This window comes from Aptenodytes patagonicus, chromosome 1, assembly GCF_965638725.1.
Source record: "Aptenodytes patagonicus chromosome 1, bAptPat1.pri.cur, whole genome shotgun sequence".
Classification (NCBI taxonomy): domain Eukaryota; kingdom Metazoa; phylum Chordata; class Aves; order Sphenisciformes; family Spheniscidae; genus Aptenodytes; species Aptenodytes patagonicus.
In genome coordinates, this window is record NC_134949.1 from 71780441 (window position 1) to 71801113 (window position 20673).

The following is a 20673-nucleotide window of genomic DNA, read 5'->3' on the forward strand; positions in this document are numbered from 1 at the left end:
ATATGCATTAATACGCATTAACTCACCTTTCCAGATGTGTATCTTTCTTCGGAGGTTTTCTCTTCAATCAAGCTACCTAGTCTAGTCTAGAAGACCAAGTTTAAAGGAGCTGGAGTTGAATGATATGAGATTAATCCCTCTCTTTGTATTTTAATCTGTGGGGTAAACGGAAGAATAGATGAAACACCAGCTAATGTTTCAAATGTCTTTGTTTTGCACACAAGTTGGTTTAAAACATTTATGAACATTCAGGAAACAATTGCAATGCTAAGAAACAAAGGCCTCTTGAGACTATCAAAGCACAAGAAATTGTTGCTGAGACATGTATGTCAATCATTTGGTTTTTTGCCTCTTGAAGTGTTCCTTGGAGAAGCATTTTTAGAAGCATTCATATCATAAACAGCATTTAGATGTTTTTTTCTTTTGAAATGAATTCCAATGTGCCCAATATTAAAAGGTTTACCATAGTCACAGGGGATAGAAATGTGTTGAATAATTTAGAGAAATTAATTTTAAGATTTAATTGGAAAAAAATCTTTGAAGATGTAGAATAAATACTACTAGGCTATGTGTATAGTACACATGAATGTAGAGATACTATACAGATAGTATCTGTATAGATAGTATCTGTATAGATAACATGGTAGGCTGAAGAGGTTTGTGATATTTGCAAAGTAAAGCTTTGTGAAGTAAAGCTCCACATCAGTGTAAAGCTGGTATTGCTATAACTCTTGTTAACTCTGCAGGCAAAGCTCCACATCTAAATGGAAATGTACCTTGACAAGATAACAAAATTCCTACAGGTTGTGGCTGCTCCAAAACCTGAACATTTTATAAAACTTAATTTTGGAAATGAATATTTTTTTTTTTTATTTCACTTCTAAACTTAGCAGGGTAGAAAAATAAAAACACTCTTTAATATTTCTTTCTGTATATTTTCATTGTTTTGAAATTAAAAGTTTTCACCTTTAATTTACTAATTGAAGCTGTGACCCAAGTTATCTAGAAATCATTTTAATATCATCATGAAATTAAAAATAGCATCAGTATAATGTGATGAATGAACAGATATTGTTGAATGTCCAGGAAAAAAAAAATGACGCTACTAAAATCCCTTCTGAGTAAGGAAGAATCTATTTGTGCTCTGTGGCTGGTTTAACAAAGGGGATCAGTGTTTTCAGACCTCTAGCCAAATTATTCCAGGGTGCTCACTTTGTGCATTTAATCTGATTGATTGCTTAACTTTTTTGTGGCAACAACAAAACGAACACACACACACGCCCACTCCAAAAAAACACATGGTGGTAGTTAGTGTAGTGCGATTCTTAAGTCCGTATCTTATGGGTTATACTGCTTAACGCACTCATAAGCTTGCTTGCAACTGTCGCTAGTGAATTATATCGCTTATAAATCATGTGAAGACAGTGTGTTACATGACTGGCATAATTATCTCTAGCTGTTAAAAGTCAATTGAAACTATCTAAGGTTTAAGCTTGAGTCCCGCTGAAGTCAGGAGGATATTTGCCATTGTCTTCATTGATCATCATAAGCAGGTTATGAAATGGGTGAGAAATAGTGTTCAGGCCCTTTCCTTTTTCCTTCACCCTTCCTTGAATTTGCAAATGGTGGTCTTCTCCCTTTACCCAACAGACGCTTCTCATTCCCGGTTGCTCTCTAGTGTTGGCATACAGTTTCCCAGCCTGCTAGAGCCGGAGCGGAGCAGCCCGGAGGGCACCATGGTGCCCCGTCCCCCGCAACAGCACAGCCCCCTGCCAGGCTCAGCCGGGCTCAGGCCCCGGGGACTCAGCCCCAGCCCACCTGAAGCCAACGGCGCTGTTGGGTCAGGATTTGTAGAGGACCCATTGCTTGTGTTGGGCACAGGCTTTCCCTTTCACAAGAGGGTCGTTCTCAGAGCCACAGAATGGAAAACGCATCCCATTGGTGTCAATGGAAATTTTGCTATCAGCTTAAAAATGTCCAAGAATATTATCACCAATCTCATCCTGAGTATGATGGTGACTGGAAAACATATGTTCTTAAATCAGTACTAACTTTGAATAAAGACTATACAATAGTTTAATGAATGAAAAAACCTTTTTTTTTTTTTACAGGAGTAAAAATGGATTAAAGAAGAGAAAGCTGACCAAGTATGTAACTTCTTTGATATTTAAAGAACTAAAAGAAATACATCACCTTAAACTAAACATGCATTATGGAGTACATGGTATAGCGATGTCACAGTTACAGATACAGAAAACTTCTTGGTAAACATGTTCTGAGAGAGATGTCTGAAGGCAGAAAACAAACAATTGGACAAAAGCAATTCTTCTCAACAGATAGGTTGTGGTAAAACAGTTCCTTACTGATAGAAAATTAGTCATCGGAGAAAAGATCAATTATCCAACTTAGTGATTCCAACAGAGGTTATCCTTAGTTAAAAATGACAAATGGTGAAAAACTGGGATGCATTGTTTCTAGTGATATTTCCCTCTTGACATGAGGCTCTCATTACGGTTGTTGCTAGAACATTAGATCATTAATGCTAACGGGTAAACAGGAGTAATTAAGTGGTGATAAGACAGGTTCCTTTGGGCCTATTGCCTCAAAGTAAATGAAAAGATTACTGTGTACATGCTTCAGTAGCTTGTAAATTAGAGCATGATAATTAGATGAGGGAAGCTGTTTATCTGTGTTTCGTTATTCAGAGCGTTAGCGTAATTATTTCTCCGTTATGTTCAGAGGCTGTGCCTGTACTAACACATAGACCCCCACCTGGCGAAAAACTGTGTAGAATGATGGGAGTCGCTAAATCAAGGCTTATTTATATCTGCTGAAGCTCTGCATGGTTTTGTATAGTTATATGCCACTTTTTTTAGCCACCATCTCTCTGGGAGGAGAATTTGACCTCTAATGACAAATGTGTATACTTCTCAAAGCCAGCAGAGGAAGTAGTCACGGCAGTGGCATCCAAAATGCTATTTTAAGGCTTTTTTTTTTGTGGACTTTCTAAAAAAATCAAAACCTAAATATGAAATCCATTTTTCTGCACGAGCAAAGCTCAGGTGGGTTTTAAAAGTGTCTCTGCCAGATGTGAACATATCTGAAAGCAACATTTTATATGGCACAAGAGGCAACTTAAATGAAGCAGCAGCTGCCCCGGTGCCAGAAGCACGCTGGTGGGGTGGTACTGGGAGTGGGTCTGTGATGGGGTGCTGGATCACCGCTTATTGTGCTGCCACCTGTGCCTTGGGGACATACCCACCTGTAAAAGCAGTTCAGGGACCAGGGAATCGTAGGAAGGGTGCACGGGCCATTCCCCTCACCTCAGACCAGTGGTTTCCCTTGGGTAGGACAACTCCACCCCCCCCAAAACCAGGGTGCTTACTAGCATCAGCATCCGCAGCTGCACATTCCGCTCACCCAGGGGGATCAGCACCCCTCTCTCAGCCTCTCTTTCTGGTGCCATTATGGTGGGATGCAGGTAACGAGCAATATGCCCACCATTTGGTGGCACTGAACCTCAGGATTTTAAAAAGTTTATTTTTTTCCTTAATTTCTGTGTGTTTTTCTTTTAAAGCCCTGTCCAGTTGGATGATTTTGATGGCTACATCAAGGATATGGCCAAAGATTCAGATTATAAATTTTCTCTGCAATTTGAGGTAAATCTGCAGGGACTCTGTCCTCTCCTGCCATGCCTAGATCAGCTTTTTCCAGCTGTGAGGTTTTTGTGGTGTATTCCTGTGCTGTTTAATATGCGCTGTTGCTAGGTGGGTCAGCTTCACTTCCAGTTCTGCCAGTTCGACACTTCCAGTGTTGTTAAAGACTGCATTTAGCAAGCTGATTTGAGTGGCTCATCACATTTGATTCAAGATAATTGTCAGACCAACAGAATTCTTTTAAGTTTAGGACATGCTGGCAGCCTGAATTGAATTCAGGATTTTAATGTCTTTGTTTTATTTATTTAATGCCCTTAATTTGAGGGGAAGCATTGGAATGAGAAGGTAACATCAAAAATCTCATTAAGAGCAAGGAGGTCTCTCTAAGACCAGTTCAGGTACATTCTCTTAATTACCTAGAATTTAAAGTCAGTTTAGTAGTATAAAACTAAAAAGCTCCTATCCTAGGGCTAGCTCCCAAAGATTTAAACACGGAAAAGGAGTGGGGAGGACTGTCAGGGTTTTACCACCATTCTGGGTGGCTGACATGTTCCCTTCCCGCCAGTGACAAGTCCTCTGATGTGTCAGATGTAGCTACTGAAGGTAATGACTAGAAGGATCTTCCAAGCATTCCCCAGTATCAAGATCAAAAGCCACTTGAGGGCTTGAAGAAAACCCTTTAAGTGGGGTGGATCACCACCATAGAAATAACTTATCAACCCCCTGGTTTGACACTATTTTGGCTAATTAAGTGCACGTAGAGAGGAGCAGTCTGCAGTTAACAGCCTTGGATGGCAGCAGTGCTTTGGCAGCATCAGCAGGAGAGACCACGTCATTGCTCTCGAGCTGTTTGGAGCCAAACTCAGAGGCATCAGATAAGGAAAGTCAGTGTAATCCTGCTGTCAGTTTATAGAGTGATTTATGAACATTTTCAGCCTGGTACCTGCCACAAGTAATCACTTGACAAAGAATTCGTTTTTGAGTGTTTGTGAGTTTGACCTTGGTATTTTTCTTTCTCTTACCCCAGGAGCTAAAACTGATTGGGCTTGACATACCCCACTTTGCTGCTGATCTTCCCATGAATCGCTGTAAAAATCGCTACACAAATATCCTGCCATGTAAGTACAATACATACAGACTCCTGCTAAAGTCCCTCAAGAGGAAAAGTAGAGTTTTAATAAGAGAATTGGAGAATCAGGACAGATTTTCTGACTGATAAAAGCCTGTTCTGAAACCTGCCCTTAGAGAGAACCAGGCAATAGATGTTTTTTCTTAGCTTTAAAGAGACATAGCTTTCTGGGGATGTTTATCAAGACAGGAGTTTGGAGGTGAGAAACACAAGGTCGTTTCTACTACTGAGTAGTGTTACTATATTTTTCTTACAATTTTAATGAAACTTAAGGGAGCCCAAAGGGACGGCATTTGGAGGGTATATTTTGCAGAACAGTAATGATGGTGCATCCATGTAGTGTTTACTGAAGCAAACATTGTTCTCTGTCAGTAAATATGAGCATTCTCTATTTTTTAATAGATTCATTTTCAGTTTTTATAGGATTAATTTTAATTTTGCCTAGTTGGAGATGAGTGCCGTATTTGAGAGCCAAATTATTTTTTTTTCCTTTCACAGATGATTTTAGTCGTGTCCGGTTAGTTTCAATGAATGAAGAAGAGGGATCTGATTACATTAATGCCAACTACATTCCTGTGAGTAAAGAGACTTGGTCAGTGTAAAGAACAGTCCCCTGCACAGCAGGTAGAGCGTGTCACCTGCAAATAGCACAATATCTGCTGGAAGCTCAATCATGTTCTCAGCATCTCCTTCAGCTTCCAGTATTTTGCCTGCAGGGAACAGCCACCAAAAAAAAAAAAAAAAAAAAAAAGGGAAGAAAGGAGTGGGGGGAGATTTTTGGCAAATTTTGCCACAGTAGCACTGGGTGAGCTGTGTGTGAATCTTTGTGAAACCTAGATTGGACGGGTAGAGAAATGGGGAGGAAATGTTAAGTAGTCCACTGGCTTTTTAAGACAGCTAGGAAAAGGATAAGAAACTTTAAAGAAATTTTTCCAGGTTTCTACAGCACATGGAAAAAGGATGAAGCCAGACACTCCACAACTGACAGAATGCACACAGCCCAGACCTTCTGCTTCCTGCCTCATCTCTGGTGCTCCCAGCGTGCCTCCCTCTGCCTGGCATAGAGCAGCCATTTACCAGGGAGTAGCACCCAGAGTTTTAGGATAATTGAAGTATACACAGAGCTGTAGTCAAACAGTTTGACGCTGGGGGGGGAGGCTAAAAACCTCATCAGCTCTTTCCACTCTCGCCCGAGCTTGTGCAGTCACTTAGGCTTATCCCTGCCACTGCCGCAAAGGTTTGCGCCTCTGTTATCCTCTTGCTGTGGCTCAGTGTAAGCTGTGTTAGGGAGAGCAACGTCCACTGGGTCGCTCTGCATGGAGAGGAGGCAGTACACTACGGCGTCCATTTAGAAAAAGACCTTTCACTTGGGGACCATAGACAGGTGAGCACTGCTGCACCCTTGCCGTGAACAGAAGACAGAGCTGGCCTTGGCTGTGCTGGAGAGAGCTGAGTCAGCAGTATGGAAAAGGGAGGAGCCCTCAGATGAGTCAGTGAAACCACTTCTCTGCCACTGTGGCATTGCCCATGCATGTACTGCTGAGCACGTTGCCTGTACTTAATTTCTGTGTGTCAAGGGCATGAACGTAAACACTCAAGCTGCAAGTGCCTGAGCTTGCAGTGAATCAAGAAAGAAAAATGTTCCAGCGTTGAAAAGCATCGCTCACAACTCAGGAAACTTCTATGACATGGGATTATGGATAATAGGGTTTTATGTAGCAGTCCTTTTCGGATTGCTCAGTTCTGCTTTTTATAGTTTACGTCTCTTTAGTTCTACTTATAGCATAATGCTGACCACAGAAACTGGGACAGACATGTCATCTTAATGTTTGGCTTTTCCTGATGATTGCTTCTCCACTGCGTACCTGCCTCCAAACACAGATACTAGTGGTGACCTGTGTCTCTGTGATAATAGAGATTTGACACTTAGATCAGACGTAGCCCATGCAGACAAAAAAAACAGCAAATTCTGTGTAGTGCAAAAACTCAGATTGAGCTGACTTCGAGATGTCTGGAGGAAGGCGTTTATGGAAAGTGCTCCCAAATCACTAATATTTTTAGTGTCTGCATACTGTGGTGGCACAGAAATTGCCCAATTTACATGGGATCATGCTGTGTGTTGGATATATCTTTTCCTTTTATTAGGAATATCAAATAACTTTCCAAATGCGGTTTTGATGATACCATCTCAGCAAATATGGTTATAGCAGATGCCAAAATGGCCATTCTGTGGATCTTTTATTATAGTCTTTGTAATGGTCTTTTGGTTTTGGAGAGGGGAAGGAGTCTTTCCATCTAAAAGGGTGTTGATAGGGATAGGAGAAGGAATACAGGGATATAAAGCATCTGAGCTTCAATAAAACATAGCAATGATAATCTGTTAAGGGTGTTGACTCAGCATGTTCTCTATTATTTTAAGCAGAATTCTAATTAATATTTTACTAATTTAAGTCCTTATGACATAAACATGTGCATATAATCCTGTTCATTGCTACCTTCCATTTACATCAGTGACTGAAAATCACCACAGGCACTGCTTGGGATGAGCAGGCTAAGCGTCTGTAATTGGTTTTATGTCTATAACTAAACAAACCCTTAAATTATGAAACCTGGAAGAAGCTGGAACTTTGATTTAGGATTCTCATTACTTGTTTTTTAAATGTTGCCTTTCCTGCTTTCTGGGCAAAGGTTTGGTATAGTAACAGCTTCATCTTCTGTCCTTCATTCTAGATTGCTTACACTTTGGGAGCATCAAAAACTGGCAAAAGTTGTAATCTCAAAATAAATACAAAAAAATCATGAAGTAGTTTCTTTATATTGGAAATCACTTTTAAAAGTACAAATTGAACTTGAGCAGGCTAAAAAATACGTATGCCAGAGAAAAATAATGTGTTCTGAAGCAGTAATCATGTTGGTAAACAGCACCTTTTTGTTTCTTAGGGTTATAATTCACCCCAGGAATACATTGCAACCCAAGGACCACTGCCAGAAACTAGGAATGATTTTTGGAAGATGGTTCTCCAGCAAAAATCTCAAATTATTGTTATGCTCACTCAGTGTAATGAGAAAAGAAGGGTATGTAACAAAATCTTGCACATAGTATAAAAGAAACTACTCTGAAAACGTATTTGTTTTCTGGTGAGTGAATTTCTTTGTATTGTTTTCTGATCATGAGGCAGCATCATAACCAGACCTGGAATGGCACTTCATTCACTTATGGCAGGCATTTCAGGATGATTAAGGGACTGGAGCATCTTTCACATGAGGAGAGGCTGAGAGAACTGGGACGACTCAGCCTGGAAAAGAGAAGGCTCAGGGGATCTTGTCACTATGTATAAATACCTGAGGGGAGGGAACGGTGACAAGGGACCCCTCAGTGGTGCCCAGTGACAGGACAAGAGGCAATGGGCAAAAATTAAAACACATTAATTTCCATCTGAAATCAGGCAGTGAGGGTGACTGAGCACTGGCACACGATGCCCAGAGGTTATGGAGCCTCCATCCCTGGAGATATTCAAAAGCCGTCTGGACATGGTCCTGAGCAGCCTGCTCTGGGTGGCCCTGCTTGAGCGGGGGGGGCTGGACAAGATGACCTCCAGAGGTCCTTTCCAACCTCAACCATTCTGTGATCCTGCATTTTTAGGTTTAAATAATAATAAAATACAAGTATTATGCTTTACATTTCCTTGACATTATAATTGAAATATTTGGAATATATTTTTTTATATGTATATTGTTCCCCATGCTTTGTTCCTTTTAGACCTATTCTATGAGGAAAAGTAACAATCTACAAAGACGCTATGTATTTCCATTCTTCACTATACTAATGCTACCCTTCAGAAAACCGATTTATAGATTATGTCCACAGTTACACAAATAGGAATGATCAGGCTGAAAGTCACTGCAGGATATATTACCTTTTATTGCAGCATCAAGTAAACAGTGCTGTAGACATTTCTAAAACTGAGATTCAGTATACTTTTGATTGTGCTTTTTTATATATGCATATACATATATTTCTGTAAATACAAATATGTATGCATTTATTTCCCTCTCAGGTGAAATGTGATCATTACTGGCCTTTTACGGAAGATCCTGTTGCATATGGGGACATCACAGTGGAGATGCTTTCTGAGGAGGAGCACACAGACTGGGTTTATAGGAATTTCCGAATTAGCTATGTAAGTGAAACATTTTGCATGGCCCTACTAAAAGAGTGGGAGTAATTTTGGTCCAGCCTTTTCTTTAACTTTTGTCCATTTCTAGCATTTGGTGAAAAATGCCTAAGAGAAAGATTGATGGCCTTACCTGCACTCCACACAGGCAAATGGCTAGATCACAAAACTTTCCCTTAAAATTGCCGTCTCTGTGAATTTCTCAGCAAAGTGCAAGACTGAAACAAAAGTAGTACCAGACTTCCGGACATTTCTGTGGTGCCAATAATTAGCGACAACAAATGTGTAAACTTCTTTTCTTTATCTCAGGCACATCTTCTTGCTATAAGCTATTAAAAACTTGAAAATACCAGTGTAGAAATTGAAAATATTTTTCAAAAGGGCAGTTCTGCAATATTCACATATTCCTATAAAGTATTGAAACACACGTGAGAGCATGCGATTTCCAAATTAAAGCTGTTCAGCTTTTCAAGCATTTCTTTCCAGCTTTGTTTTCCGCACCAGCTTGTGAAGGAAAGGTTAGAGATATGGAGGGGACGTGAAAAAGCCGTGCACTGGCACGTCAGCATTGGCCCAGGACCTTAGTCCTACTCAGCCGTGTCTCACTGCGTTACAAAGTGTGCACAGGGTGCAGCCTAGGAGTGCAAATGCATAAAACACGATGTGTTGGGTTGTTGGCATCAGTTGAAAATAATGACGAGACTGCAGTTTGCAGTTCAGGTAAACTGTCCTTTACCAAACCCAGGGCAGCTGCTTCAGGGTCTTTTGCACTGATCTTATTTTTTAATATCCTTTGCCTAAGGATCTGCTGTTGCCTGTGACTGGAGAGAGGTTACTGAATTGCATCCCTCCCCGTGTTTTGAGTTCCTTTAAGTCTCAAAGACAAAATGAATTGTGTTGAGGATCCTATTTCACCTAAAGCCACTAGAGTTTTTAGCATTAGAAACCTTTTTTATAATAACGGGTATTTTTCTAAATATTTCCTTTGCCCTGTAATGATTTTTTCTTCCCTTTTGGTATTTTTTTTTTCTTTGAAACTTGAGAAGAAAGGCTCTCAGGAGTCCAGTCTTGATTGTTTGCCAACAGCGTTGTTCTTTATCTGCGGCAAAACGAGAAAAGGAGAGGGAACAGAATAGAAAGAGGAAGAAAGCCTAAACTTGAAAAATGCAACAATCCTGGATTTAAAAGCAAAATCAAATCAAACCACCACGAGGAAAAAAAGCAAAACACAAATCCCAAACCCAGAAACAAGAGTTCACACCTTTTTGATAATGATGGCCTAATACCCCTCCCCTTTTTAATCAAACAGCATGTAAATTCTTTGCCATTTTTTTTGGCTGACTTTACTTTCTTAGGCTGTATTTGGGGAAAAAAAAAAAACCCAACCACAAAATGACAAAAACCCCTCAGTCTGACTGAGCGTGACTGCACTGTTAAAACTCCTGTGAACATGCTGCTGTTCTGCTTTTCCCATTAGGCTGATGAGGTGCAAGACGTGATGCATTTTAACTACACTGCCTGGCCAGATCATGGTGTCCCCACGACCAACGCTGCCGAAAGCATCCTCCAGTTTGTACAGATGGTCAGGCAGAAATCAGCAAAGAGTAAAGGCCCCATGATCATACACTGCAGGTAAATGCTTCAAGGAAATGGGGAACTAAAGGGTGTAACTTGTTAAATAGGTTGCAAAACCATTGGAAGGAGAGGTTGTGGGGCTCTGCTCACCTGTTAGCTGGAGATTGTTCTCTTTGGTGTTGAGGGTAAAGGATTAGTCCTCCTCTTTGACTATAGTGGGGCTGAGATTTCAGCCTGAAGCCGTAGACATGAAGGCACTGCTTTCTGGAGTAGAGTGAGCTCTTTGGATGTTATAAACAGATGGCTTCAGGAGGCGCAGCAGGCGATCCTGATTTACACCAGCTCAGAGCCTGCCCCTGCTCTCTCATTTCCACATCATCACAATATGGATGGTGTGATCCAGCCAGCAACCTGCCACAGCGTGTTGCTGCCCTGCAGAAGTGTGTCTCTGCACAGATCCTCCTCCTCTGGTCACTTGGTTTTCGGTACATTTGGGAGGTGACATGAAGAGTGCTATCCTGTGCTAGCACTAATACCAGTATCCCATGGCAACAGTTTTATGGGTTTTTTCTTTTTTGGGGAGGAACATTGTTTTATAATACTATCAGATTATCTCTTGTGCACCATCTGGTCTTTTATTAAATTGCTCACTTACTTGGCCTCTCTGGGGGCAGCTGCCATGTTAGTGATGATATCATACCAGATTGGTTCCTGATACAATCCTCCCAACTGACTTCAAACCTCTTTGTGGCTCCTAGTGCGAGAGCTACTCACAACAGATTTCTCAGAAATACGTAAATAGATGGGTTGCAATGGGTGCATACATGTGCATTTTGGTGACACACTCCTAATGGAAGCCAAGGCTTGATGAGATTAATCTCAGCCAACCCTACATCCCCCACTCCAGAGGCAGCAGTTATGCTGCTGCACAATAGGTCAGCACCCTCCAGCGCTGTCTTTCCTGGTGTTGATGTGATGGTCAGCACTGACTCTCTCTTGCCACCACTTTGCATGCTTTCTAGAGCTCCTTCCCAGAAAACAGTCTTTTCTAGCAATATCATTGCTAGTTTCCAGATAAGGCACTTAAGTGTTCTACTGGAATGCAAAACAACAGCAGCATTTGTAAAAGCAGCAAATCGTGCAGCTCTCCCCTGTAACTTAATGGAGAAGTTCATAGGGGATATTGTTCGGGAAGTGCTAATATCAAGAAAGGTGCTAGTAAGCCAGGGAAGAGATTTATATGTAGCGCTGTGAAATCAAATCCCTTATATACCACTTAATTGTTCTGGGAAGGAATAGAAGCAAGTATCAGAGAGCTAACAACTGTAGTGTTTTCTTTTTAATTAGGATGCTTCTAGCAGCAGAGATAGATAGATATTTCAGATAGTGTTTTTAGAGTAGACTGTATGTCTTAGACCACATAGATTAAAAGTAGCAATGCTATGAAATTAGTGGAAGGGAGGGAGAAAGAATGTATTGATCAACAGCAATTGTTCTCAATCGTTAAAGAAGGCACAGAATGAGTTTATCAATTAATGAATCTGTCAAATAAATAGATCAGAAGTTCCGTTGTATTCATCTCATTTGAGATATTGACACTTTTGTTAAACACAAGCAAAAACAAACCAAACCTGTTTCGTGACAGTTATGTTGAACTGTGTTGGATGAACTGTTAAACTTTATTGCAAATACTTTCAAGGTTTTTCTGAAAAATATGACAGACAGCAGAAGGAACTTCTGCTAAGACACACACTTCTAGCCTTAGTAGTAGGTATGGTGTTGGGATGCTATTTGAAACTCTATAAAACCTCTAAAGCCACACTCATAACGAAATCAGACTTAAACGGTACATGTGAAATCACAATGCAAAGAATCATATGCACATAAGAATCTCTAAATCAAAACAGCGTGTCTTTTTTCTAGTCACTAAGCTTCCCTTTCTGGGGGGATGAAGATTTGTCAGCCGAGTGGTTGCTGACTATTTCTGTCTCATGTTCCCAAGGCAGAAGTCCTGGAGTGTAGACTCTTCTGGGTGGTTCGTCCTTTGAGGATGAACTGCAGTAGTGCAGTGCCTTTGCAAAGCCGAGAGCTTTACAGAGTGGAGAGCTGTGGAGCTGAATTGTGTAGGTTCAACCCCAGCTGCCTCTGTGCAGCAATCACTGCCAAGCAGGTCTCTGCAGTTATGGCTACAGCCCCTGTAGTTAGAGATGTCTCATGAAATCTTTGAGGGGAGCAGTGAAAGCAGGAAGAGCAGACAGCTAAGGGTGGATGAGGGTGTGCATGCACATTCTGCATGTGAGGGCATTAAGAGGAGTATAGGAAGGTGAAATAATTGCAAAGCCATCCACTCCATACGTTCTGCCTAAACAATGGATGAAGGGTTGCATGGCATTAAATCCTACAGATTAACCACCCTGTCTGACCTCAGATTAGCTACATCTGATTATCGCAGCTGCAGGACACCTGCTTTTTGCAGTACCAATGATTTTCCTGTGTCCCCCCATGTCGTGGTTTAACCCCAGTCGGCAACTAAGCACCACACAGCCACTCGCTCACTCCGTCCCCCGCCCCCGCTGGGATGGGGGAGAGAATCGGAAGGGTAAAAGTGAGAAAACTCGTGGGTTGAGATAAAGACAGTTTAATAGGGAAAGCAAAAGCCATGCGCGCAAGCAAAGCAAAAGAAGGAATTCATTCACTCCTTCCCATTGGCAGGCAGGTGTTCAACCATCTCCAGGAAAGCAGGGCTCCATCACGTGTAATGGTTACTTGGGAAGACAAACGTCATCACTCGGAACGTCCCCCCTCTTCCTTCTTCTTCCCCCAGCTGTATATGCTGAGCATGACGTCATATGGTATGGAATATCCCTTTGGTCAGTTGGGGTCAGCTGTCCTGGCTGTGTCCCCTCCCAGCTTCTTGTGCACCCCCAGCCTACTCGCTGGTGGGGTGGTGTGAGAAGCAGAAAAGGCCTTGACTCTCTGTAAGCACTGCTCAGCAGTAAGGAAAACATCCCTGTGTTACCAACACTGTTTCCAGCACAAATCCAAAACATAGCCCCATACTAGCTACTGTGAAGAAAATTAACTCTATCCCAGCCAAAACCAGCACACCCATCAGAAAAGCCTGAAATGAAATGCATGTCTCTGTGTGTTGCAGTGCCGGAGTGGGACGAACAGGAACCTTCATAGCCCTGGATCGGCTCTTACAGCACATCCGTGATCATGAGTTCGTAGATATATTGGGCCTGGTGTCTGACATGCGGTCCTACAGAATGTCCATGGTGCAGACAGAGGTAAGATCAGTTCACTTCAACATTGTGAATGTATCATCGGATCTATTTCAAACCTCTCTGTAGCGTATTCATGTCCAACGACTGTTGTTCCCCCTGAACACTTGACAAAATAGCTATGAATAGATACAATTAAGTTTTCAGCTTCATTGTAATATTGTCACATTCTTAATCGGCTGCATAGGTGGGTCTGATAATATATCTGCAATCTCACTGATGTCTTCCAGAGGAAATGAGTTATTCTCACCTTCTGTGAAATTAATATGGAAAAAATGCATTAGAAGAGATTAACATATGAAATTTTCAAACCATTTTGAAAAGAATTGGGCTTGCTGAGGGGATTAATAGCTCATGAAATGATATCAGTATTGGACAGCCATTCACGCTTGTTCAAGAAGGTATCATCATCTGGCCAAGCGTAGGAACTCAGTCACACAATAGTCATACAAACAACAAGCAAACCAGACAAAAGGATTGTGAGTCTGCCAGGCACCCTCCTTGCCCCTCTCCCTGCCCAAAAATCACTGGGTAGTTCTTTTTCTGTTTTTAAGGCAAATGTCAGAAGAATAGTCATATTGTCAGTATAATGGAAAAAAAATCACAAACTCTTTTTCCAAAGCAGATATTTTTATGCCTCTGAAATCTTCCCAGTTCTTCTGCTAATGAGGGAAAGATTTCACACCTGTTGTACTCTTCACTGGTTAGACACAGTATAAGCTGGCAACCTCCGTACAGTTGGAAGTGCCACCATCACTGTTTGCAGGGTAGGTCTGGCAGAGACTTTGTTGCCAAGGATTGTTGAATCCAGAGCAAAGCAAAGAAGATTAAGCAGGGTGAGGAGAGGAGGAGGAAAACCTGCAGTGACAACAACTAGCGTCTAGAAATGAAAAAAGGTCATTGTTCTCAGACCATTCTGGATCATTCCCGTCAAACTACCACTTTTCATCACAATTCACTGTATGCAAAGGCAGATCCTTATGTAAACACCAGAGAAACAAATCCTGATGGTTGATTTCAGCTGCAACTGTGTTACCGCTCCAGAGGTGATGTGATTTTTTTTTTTTTTAATGTTTTTTTTTCATGTACTAACTCATTGCCTGCCTGGAGCTGATGTCAAGGGCTGGGCTTTGGTGGTCGCTGAGCTCCTGCTGCTCCAGGCAGTGGCCAAGCCTGGCCGCAGAGGTCACTAGGTGGCACTGGCACCTGGGTGCAGAGGCCACCCAAAGGCTTCCTTGAAAAATCTGAAACCACACACAGCTCACCTGGGTTCATGTTGCCTCGTACACTGGAAACTTGGCAGTGTCTTGCTGAGCAGTTTAAAAAAACAAATGGCACAGGCCCAAAAAGGGGGGTTAGATTGGAGAATACCCTGAATTGAAACAAGTCATTCCAAATTAGTGGGTGTGAGGAAATTCTGTAGTCTGAAACATGCTTCAAACTCATATTGATATCTCCTGGCATCAGCAGACCACTGGGGACAGGGGCTGAAATCTCAGGTTTTGGGACAGTTGTTTTTGCCTGAGATCCACTTGCTCCCTGTGCCTAGTGCACATAAAGCTTAGTGTAAGGATTCATCAGGGTTCGCCTTCTCTCTCTTTGAAATCTAGAAGTCATCAATTAAGGTTATTCCAAATTGAATTACAGTGTTTAATCCGTATTATAATAATGCTTAGAAAAGCCAGTCCATAACCAAAACCAAAACCAAAGATAACCACAGTCTTGTTGCACAAAAACCTGTTCACAAACATAATGGTGCATGTGATTGTCCCGACTTACTTACAGTGTCATTTGCACAGAGGTTGATACCCCCCCAAATAATTAACTGCTCTGTGAACAAAATCAGGTTTCAGCTTTTTATTGGTAAAGAAGTCAAGCACAAAGGAACATGAAGTTCATTAAAATATTTCAGGTGCGTATGTGGCATGGATGCAATTTGTTGTACATAAAGCATTCAGGTATCTTTCTGGGAATTAATCCATTTTCAGGCAATATAAAGTAGACCCACTTTAGCTCAGATCCAGCTGAACTATTCTATTCTATTCTATTCTATTCTATTCTATTCTATTCTATTCTATTCTATTCTATTCTATTCTCATCTCCCATCATCATTCAGGTTCTTAATAAATGATTATGATGCCGGGGCAGCTCAGGTGGATTTCGTGCTTCCCCAGCTGCTATCTATAAGAATTGCAGGCTATTATTTTGGGAGCTGACAACATTGCGAGGGGCTGAGGAGGGAGAGATGGCGAAGCTGTGCAGGCTGTTACTGTGAACTATCAAACTGTTTCACTCTTCAGGTTTTTGTCCTGCTTTCTGAGGTGCAAAAATGCCCGCTCATTTGGTCTTTTCTTCCAGGAACAATACATTTTTATTCACCAGTGTGTGCAACTGATGTGGCAAAAGAAGAAGCAGCAGTTCTGCATCAGCGATGTCATATATGAGAACGTCAGCAAGTCCTAGTTCAGAGTCACAGGTGGTAAGTCAGGCAATCCCGGCCCTGTGCCATGCCCACAGCCTCAAATCCCGGCTACTTGGCAGCAACCAGTATCATGGATGTTTGCTCCAGGAGCTTTGCTGGTCGTTTGGAGCTTTCCGGGCCTCATCCCCCTCTGAGGAGATGTGCACATGGAGAGTGCGCGGAAAATCCCTCTAGCCTCTCGCAGTAAATAATCCGCTATACTTTCCACGCGCTGTAAGAGTATATTGGCTCACTCATCGCTCGAAGAAAAAGAGAATCCAGAAATCCTGAGTGAGCCATCTAACCATTCCCCGCCACTTGTCCTAACATTCCTTACAAAGCTTAAAGGAGGGGAGGACTTAATCTTCAGCCATTCTCAAGTCACTTACCAACTGCCAGGTTACCAAGGCCAGCAGAGGTTTGGGGATGCTCTGCCAGCACTGCTGTTGTGGCAACGGAGCCTGCTGGAGGGCGAGATGGTAACCAAAAAGCTCTGACGTGAAACACTGGGGAATTTTTTTCATAAATCTAGAACCAGGGAACAGGCAGGGTCTCAAACTGGAACTATCGCTGTTAGCATAGGCGAAGCACCATCTTGCCTTTCCACTGAGCCCCAGCGCCTGACCTGTTGCACGCAACCAGCCCAGCCCAGTCCCCAGCTGCAGAGTAAAACACATGGCTCTGACCTGCCAAGAGGTTTGCTGGTGGGGACAAGCTGCGAGGACGTACGTCACTCCTGTTTAAGCTAATGAGCTTAGTTCATTAGGTGGCAGTAATAACGCAGCCGTAACCTTAATATTTGCTTTTGGGTGAAGCAGGAAGCTACAAACTGGCTTCTCAAATAGCTGGTGGAGAGCTGGACTGTGGGCACCGACACCAGCCGTCTCCGCTGTGTGTCTGTGGTGTTGCGCATGCGCCTTTATTAGCCTCTGCGTATGTCATTCCCCTGCCCGTGAAACGAACGCCAATTTACCTCACTTCTTTTCCTAATATTCAGGTAGTTTACCGTCCAATCTCAGTCCCAGAGCCCAGCTGCTTGTACTGGTGGGCTGCAGTCCCAGCCTGTATAGAGGGCTGATAAAAATAAATGCCAAGAACTGTATTTATTTCCTTTTTTATTTCTAAAGCATTCTGTTTGTTTGGTTCCAGGTGAGACCATGAAGCACACCCATCTTCCCTTGCTTCTGATTTTTTTTCTTTTGATGGCTTGAACGGCCAGTTGTTCTGCCATGAGAGACCGCTGCTTTGCAGTACACGGACAATAAAAGAAAGAAACTTTTAACTTTCTGAAGCACTGGGGAGACAAAGCCTTAACGAGCCTGCGGTGTCTTTCGAACTGTTTAATTTCTGGACTTTTTTTAAAATACTGGACCAAATTCAACTAAACAACATGAAGGAAAAGACACTATATGTGCATAAAACAGATTGCTCCAGAGTGTTGGGTTTTTGTTTGGTACTTTTGGTTAATTTTTTAATATCTTTTTTTCTGTGCAGGTTGGGCTTAAGGTTAAAGTAAGTGCAATATTTTTTTAATGGTTGACTGAAGAGCTTTCTTCATGTGTCACTGGTCTGTGCTAACGTCCATAGGAGAGCAGGCATTGTTAGTATCTAATAATACCTCATTAGAGAATAGCGAGGCATGAACATACATGAAGAAATCTGGAGATTGTGAAAAGGGGGGGTGGGGGTTGCTGGGTACATGGATTTGACTGTTTCCTACAGCACTGATGTACGTGGGGTCTGGGGGGAGCACAAGACCCGAGGAACGGACTGACGAGCAGAAATCCAAACCATGAAGCCTGAAGCTGAAGCAGGCAGCCGACACTGAGAGATGGGGTGGTTTCGGTTCTTGACTGCGCTACTACTAATTAAGCAGAAGGATTGCTCTTTTCGCCAACCTTTTCAGTAACGCCACTGATCAGGCTCTTGTTTTAGATGAATCTAATCAAAGGGCAGCTGAGTTTCAAGCTGGGATATCTTAGACTCCATTACTATAGCATTTAACTGTCCGAGCAGTCTATGGTGCCTATACCCCTCATTAGTTTATTATTTTTAATAAGTATTAACCCTGTGTAAAAACATGAAGCTGATTCAGGTTGGCGGGTGGAAAGAAAAAAGAAAAAAAAGTGCTTTAATGGATGTAACTATTTCTCCGAGCCAGGAATTCACGATGTTACAAAAACAAGGTTTTGGCATGTGAAGGGCTGGTTATCGCTTTATTGCTACGAGGCTGCCGAAGCATCAGTATGGATTCCTGCAGGGGCTTCGGGGTCAGGGCGGGGGGCTCTTTTCTTTTTTGCTGTCAGTTTCAGTTCTAGTCAGAATAATTAGCTATATATATATTTTTTTTTTGTCTTTGTATAATTCCGGTACATCATTGTGTATTGTGACATGGATGCTGTCAGAATGGATGTTGATAGCATTTTTGTAACCTGTTGCTTTGTGTCACCTCATTGGAAGTTAGCAGCAATGGTACTCAATGTAAACAAAACAAACTTGAACTGAAAGTAAACACACTGGATTGCTTACCTGTGAAGAAGTCACTATCAGCAAAACAGCAAATGCACATGCATAATGCTTTTTATTCATTCACCCCGGGGCCTGCTATCTCCTGTCAGGGTACCAGGGTGTAGTTTGGTAGCTCAGCTACTTGCAGGAGCCTGATAACCTCCTTCAGATGACATTTTGTTTTTTTTTCTTCCAAAGAGTTATTCCACTAGCAGGTAAATAGGTGTATATTCCTTTAACATCTACTGCATCATTGTATTGGTTACAATAGAAAACTTCCTTCAAACTATCCCATATATATTATGCAAAATTGCATAGACTTAACGTAATCTCCCAAATAAAACAGGTCCTTGTGAAGGGTACTGAAGAAACAGGACTCTACCTCTGATTATTAAATGGGTATGATATGAATTGCCCCCCCCTTCTCTTTCTATGCATCTAATACTATTTCCAGAGTTTCCACTAAACCCAGTCCTAAAGCAGAGATGCTATTTCTCTAAATCAGATGCATAGAGATGGATGCAAAAGGGCAGAGAGCCCTGTCTTCAGGGAGCAGACTGCTAACAAGAAGGGCTTCAATGGTGCACGTTTCTCTCTTATTTCATCAGTGCGCCTCAGCTGGAGGGCTTGCTGTTTCAGTAGGAACAGCAAAGATTTGTCTGGCCTAATTTGAACAGAAGACAATTATAAATGAACACTTGACCATTCAGACCTTGCCTTCATGCTTTTTTTTTTTTTTTAATATATTTCAGAGTTTCATTATATGTTTACTCATAAAATATGTTCACATCACTCTAGAGAACTAGCAGGGGCATAAAAAAAAAAAACCCACAAATGTTCTTGCTTTCTCATCTACTGCCTCCTCCCTCCTGCTGGCCATGGCTCATTGAGTCTACAGTTATTCTGTATCATAGACCAGGGTAAGCAGGTTACTTTTAAAACATTCACGTGCACACAAAATATCACAGTGTGAGGTGGCTGTAACAGAAGCTTGGCTGAACGTGACAGGGTACACGATTGCTGCAAAGATGCCAAAATCGCATTGTTGCAAATGATAGTGCCTGAATAGCCTGAATTTGCTCGACAGTTGTTGAATGCGTGTCAAAAAATTATTCCATTTGCACAGTAACAGGTGTGTATTTTTCCTTTAATAGCTACTTAATCACAAAATCAATTACAATGAAAACTCCTTCAGAAAAATACCTTTTCCTACCCCATCTGGTATGCAAAACTGCATAACTGGGTGTGTTGGGATGCCAGCGGAAACCATCACTCCCAGAGTTCAAGACATAAGTAAAGCAATGAAAGAGTCTGGGAGACATTGTGGTTCAGAAGGCTCATGCAGAGCCTTTTAGCCTGAACTGACATGTCATACTTTTGGTTTTACCTTGTCACGCTCCTTGAAAGCAAGTCCAAATGAACAATGATTTGGACTCATGCTGCACATTGATATGGCTCCCAGCATCTATCAAAATAAAACTCTCAAGTCGCCGCAGCTGTAAAGCTGTCTGAAGCTTCAGGTTTTGTAATAGTTTTTTTGAATTATGGGTTTCATGTCTATAGCTCTGCTGATACCATAGATGCTCTATATTGATCTGCTCTCTTACAGTATCTGCTGACCCAGATGCATGTAAAAGCAGCTCTGCACAGTAAGTGACCATTAATCGAAACTAGGGCAGCTTTTCTTCTTGTTGCCTCATGCTGTGCATGCTGCCATGGGAGGAACAAACAAGTAAACCTAAGGACACGTCTTAGAAGAGCTAAGAAGTTTTTAGAGCCATGTGTGAAAGTGCTGTTTCTCCTAGCATACCCTGTGCAGTGAGCCCTGACATACTTGGGTCTTCAGAACTGTTTCCTTCCATCCTCACACAAGGATTAAGAACAG

General features: G+C 41.9%; 1 protein-coding gene across 1 annotated transcript in view; it reads left to right on the top strand.

The window, feature by feature from the left end:
- PTPRO (protein tyrosine phosphatase receptor type O) overlaps positions 1-18808 on the top strand; it is a 157852-nt gene extending 139044 nt beyond the window's left edge. The window contains 10 exon segments of the mRNA XM_076342166.1: positions 2112-2147; positions 3578-3659; positions 4684-4774; positions 5284-5360; positions 7726-7860; positions 8844-8966; positions 10438-10592; positions 13690-13825; positions 16178-16298; positions 17430-18808. Of these exon segments, the coding sequence (XP_076198281.1) occupies positions 2112-2147; positions 3578-3659; positions 4684-4774; positions 5284-5360; positions 7726-7860; positions 8844-8966; positions 10438-10592; positions 13690-13825; positions 16178-16282 (940 nt within the window). The 3' untranslated portion in view covers positions 16283-16298; positions 17430-18808.
- The last annotated feature ends 1865 nt before the right edge of the window (positions 18809-20673 follow it).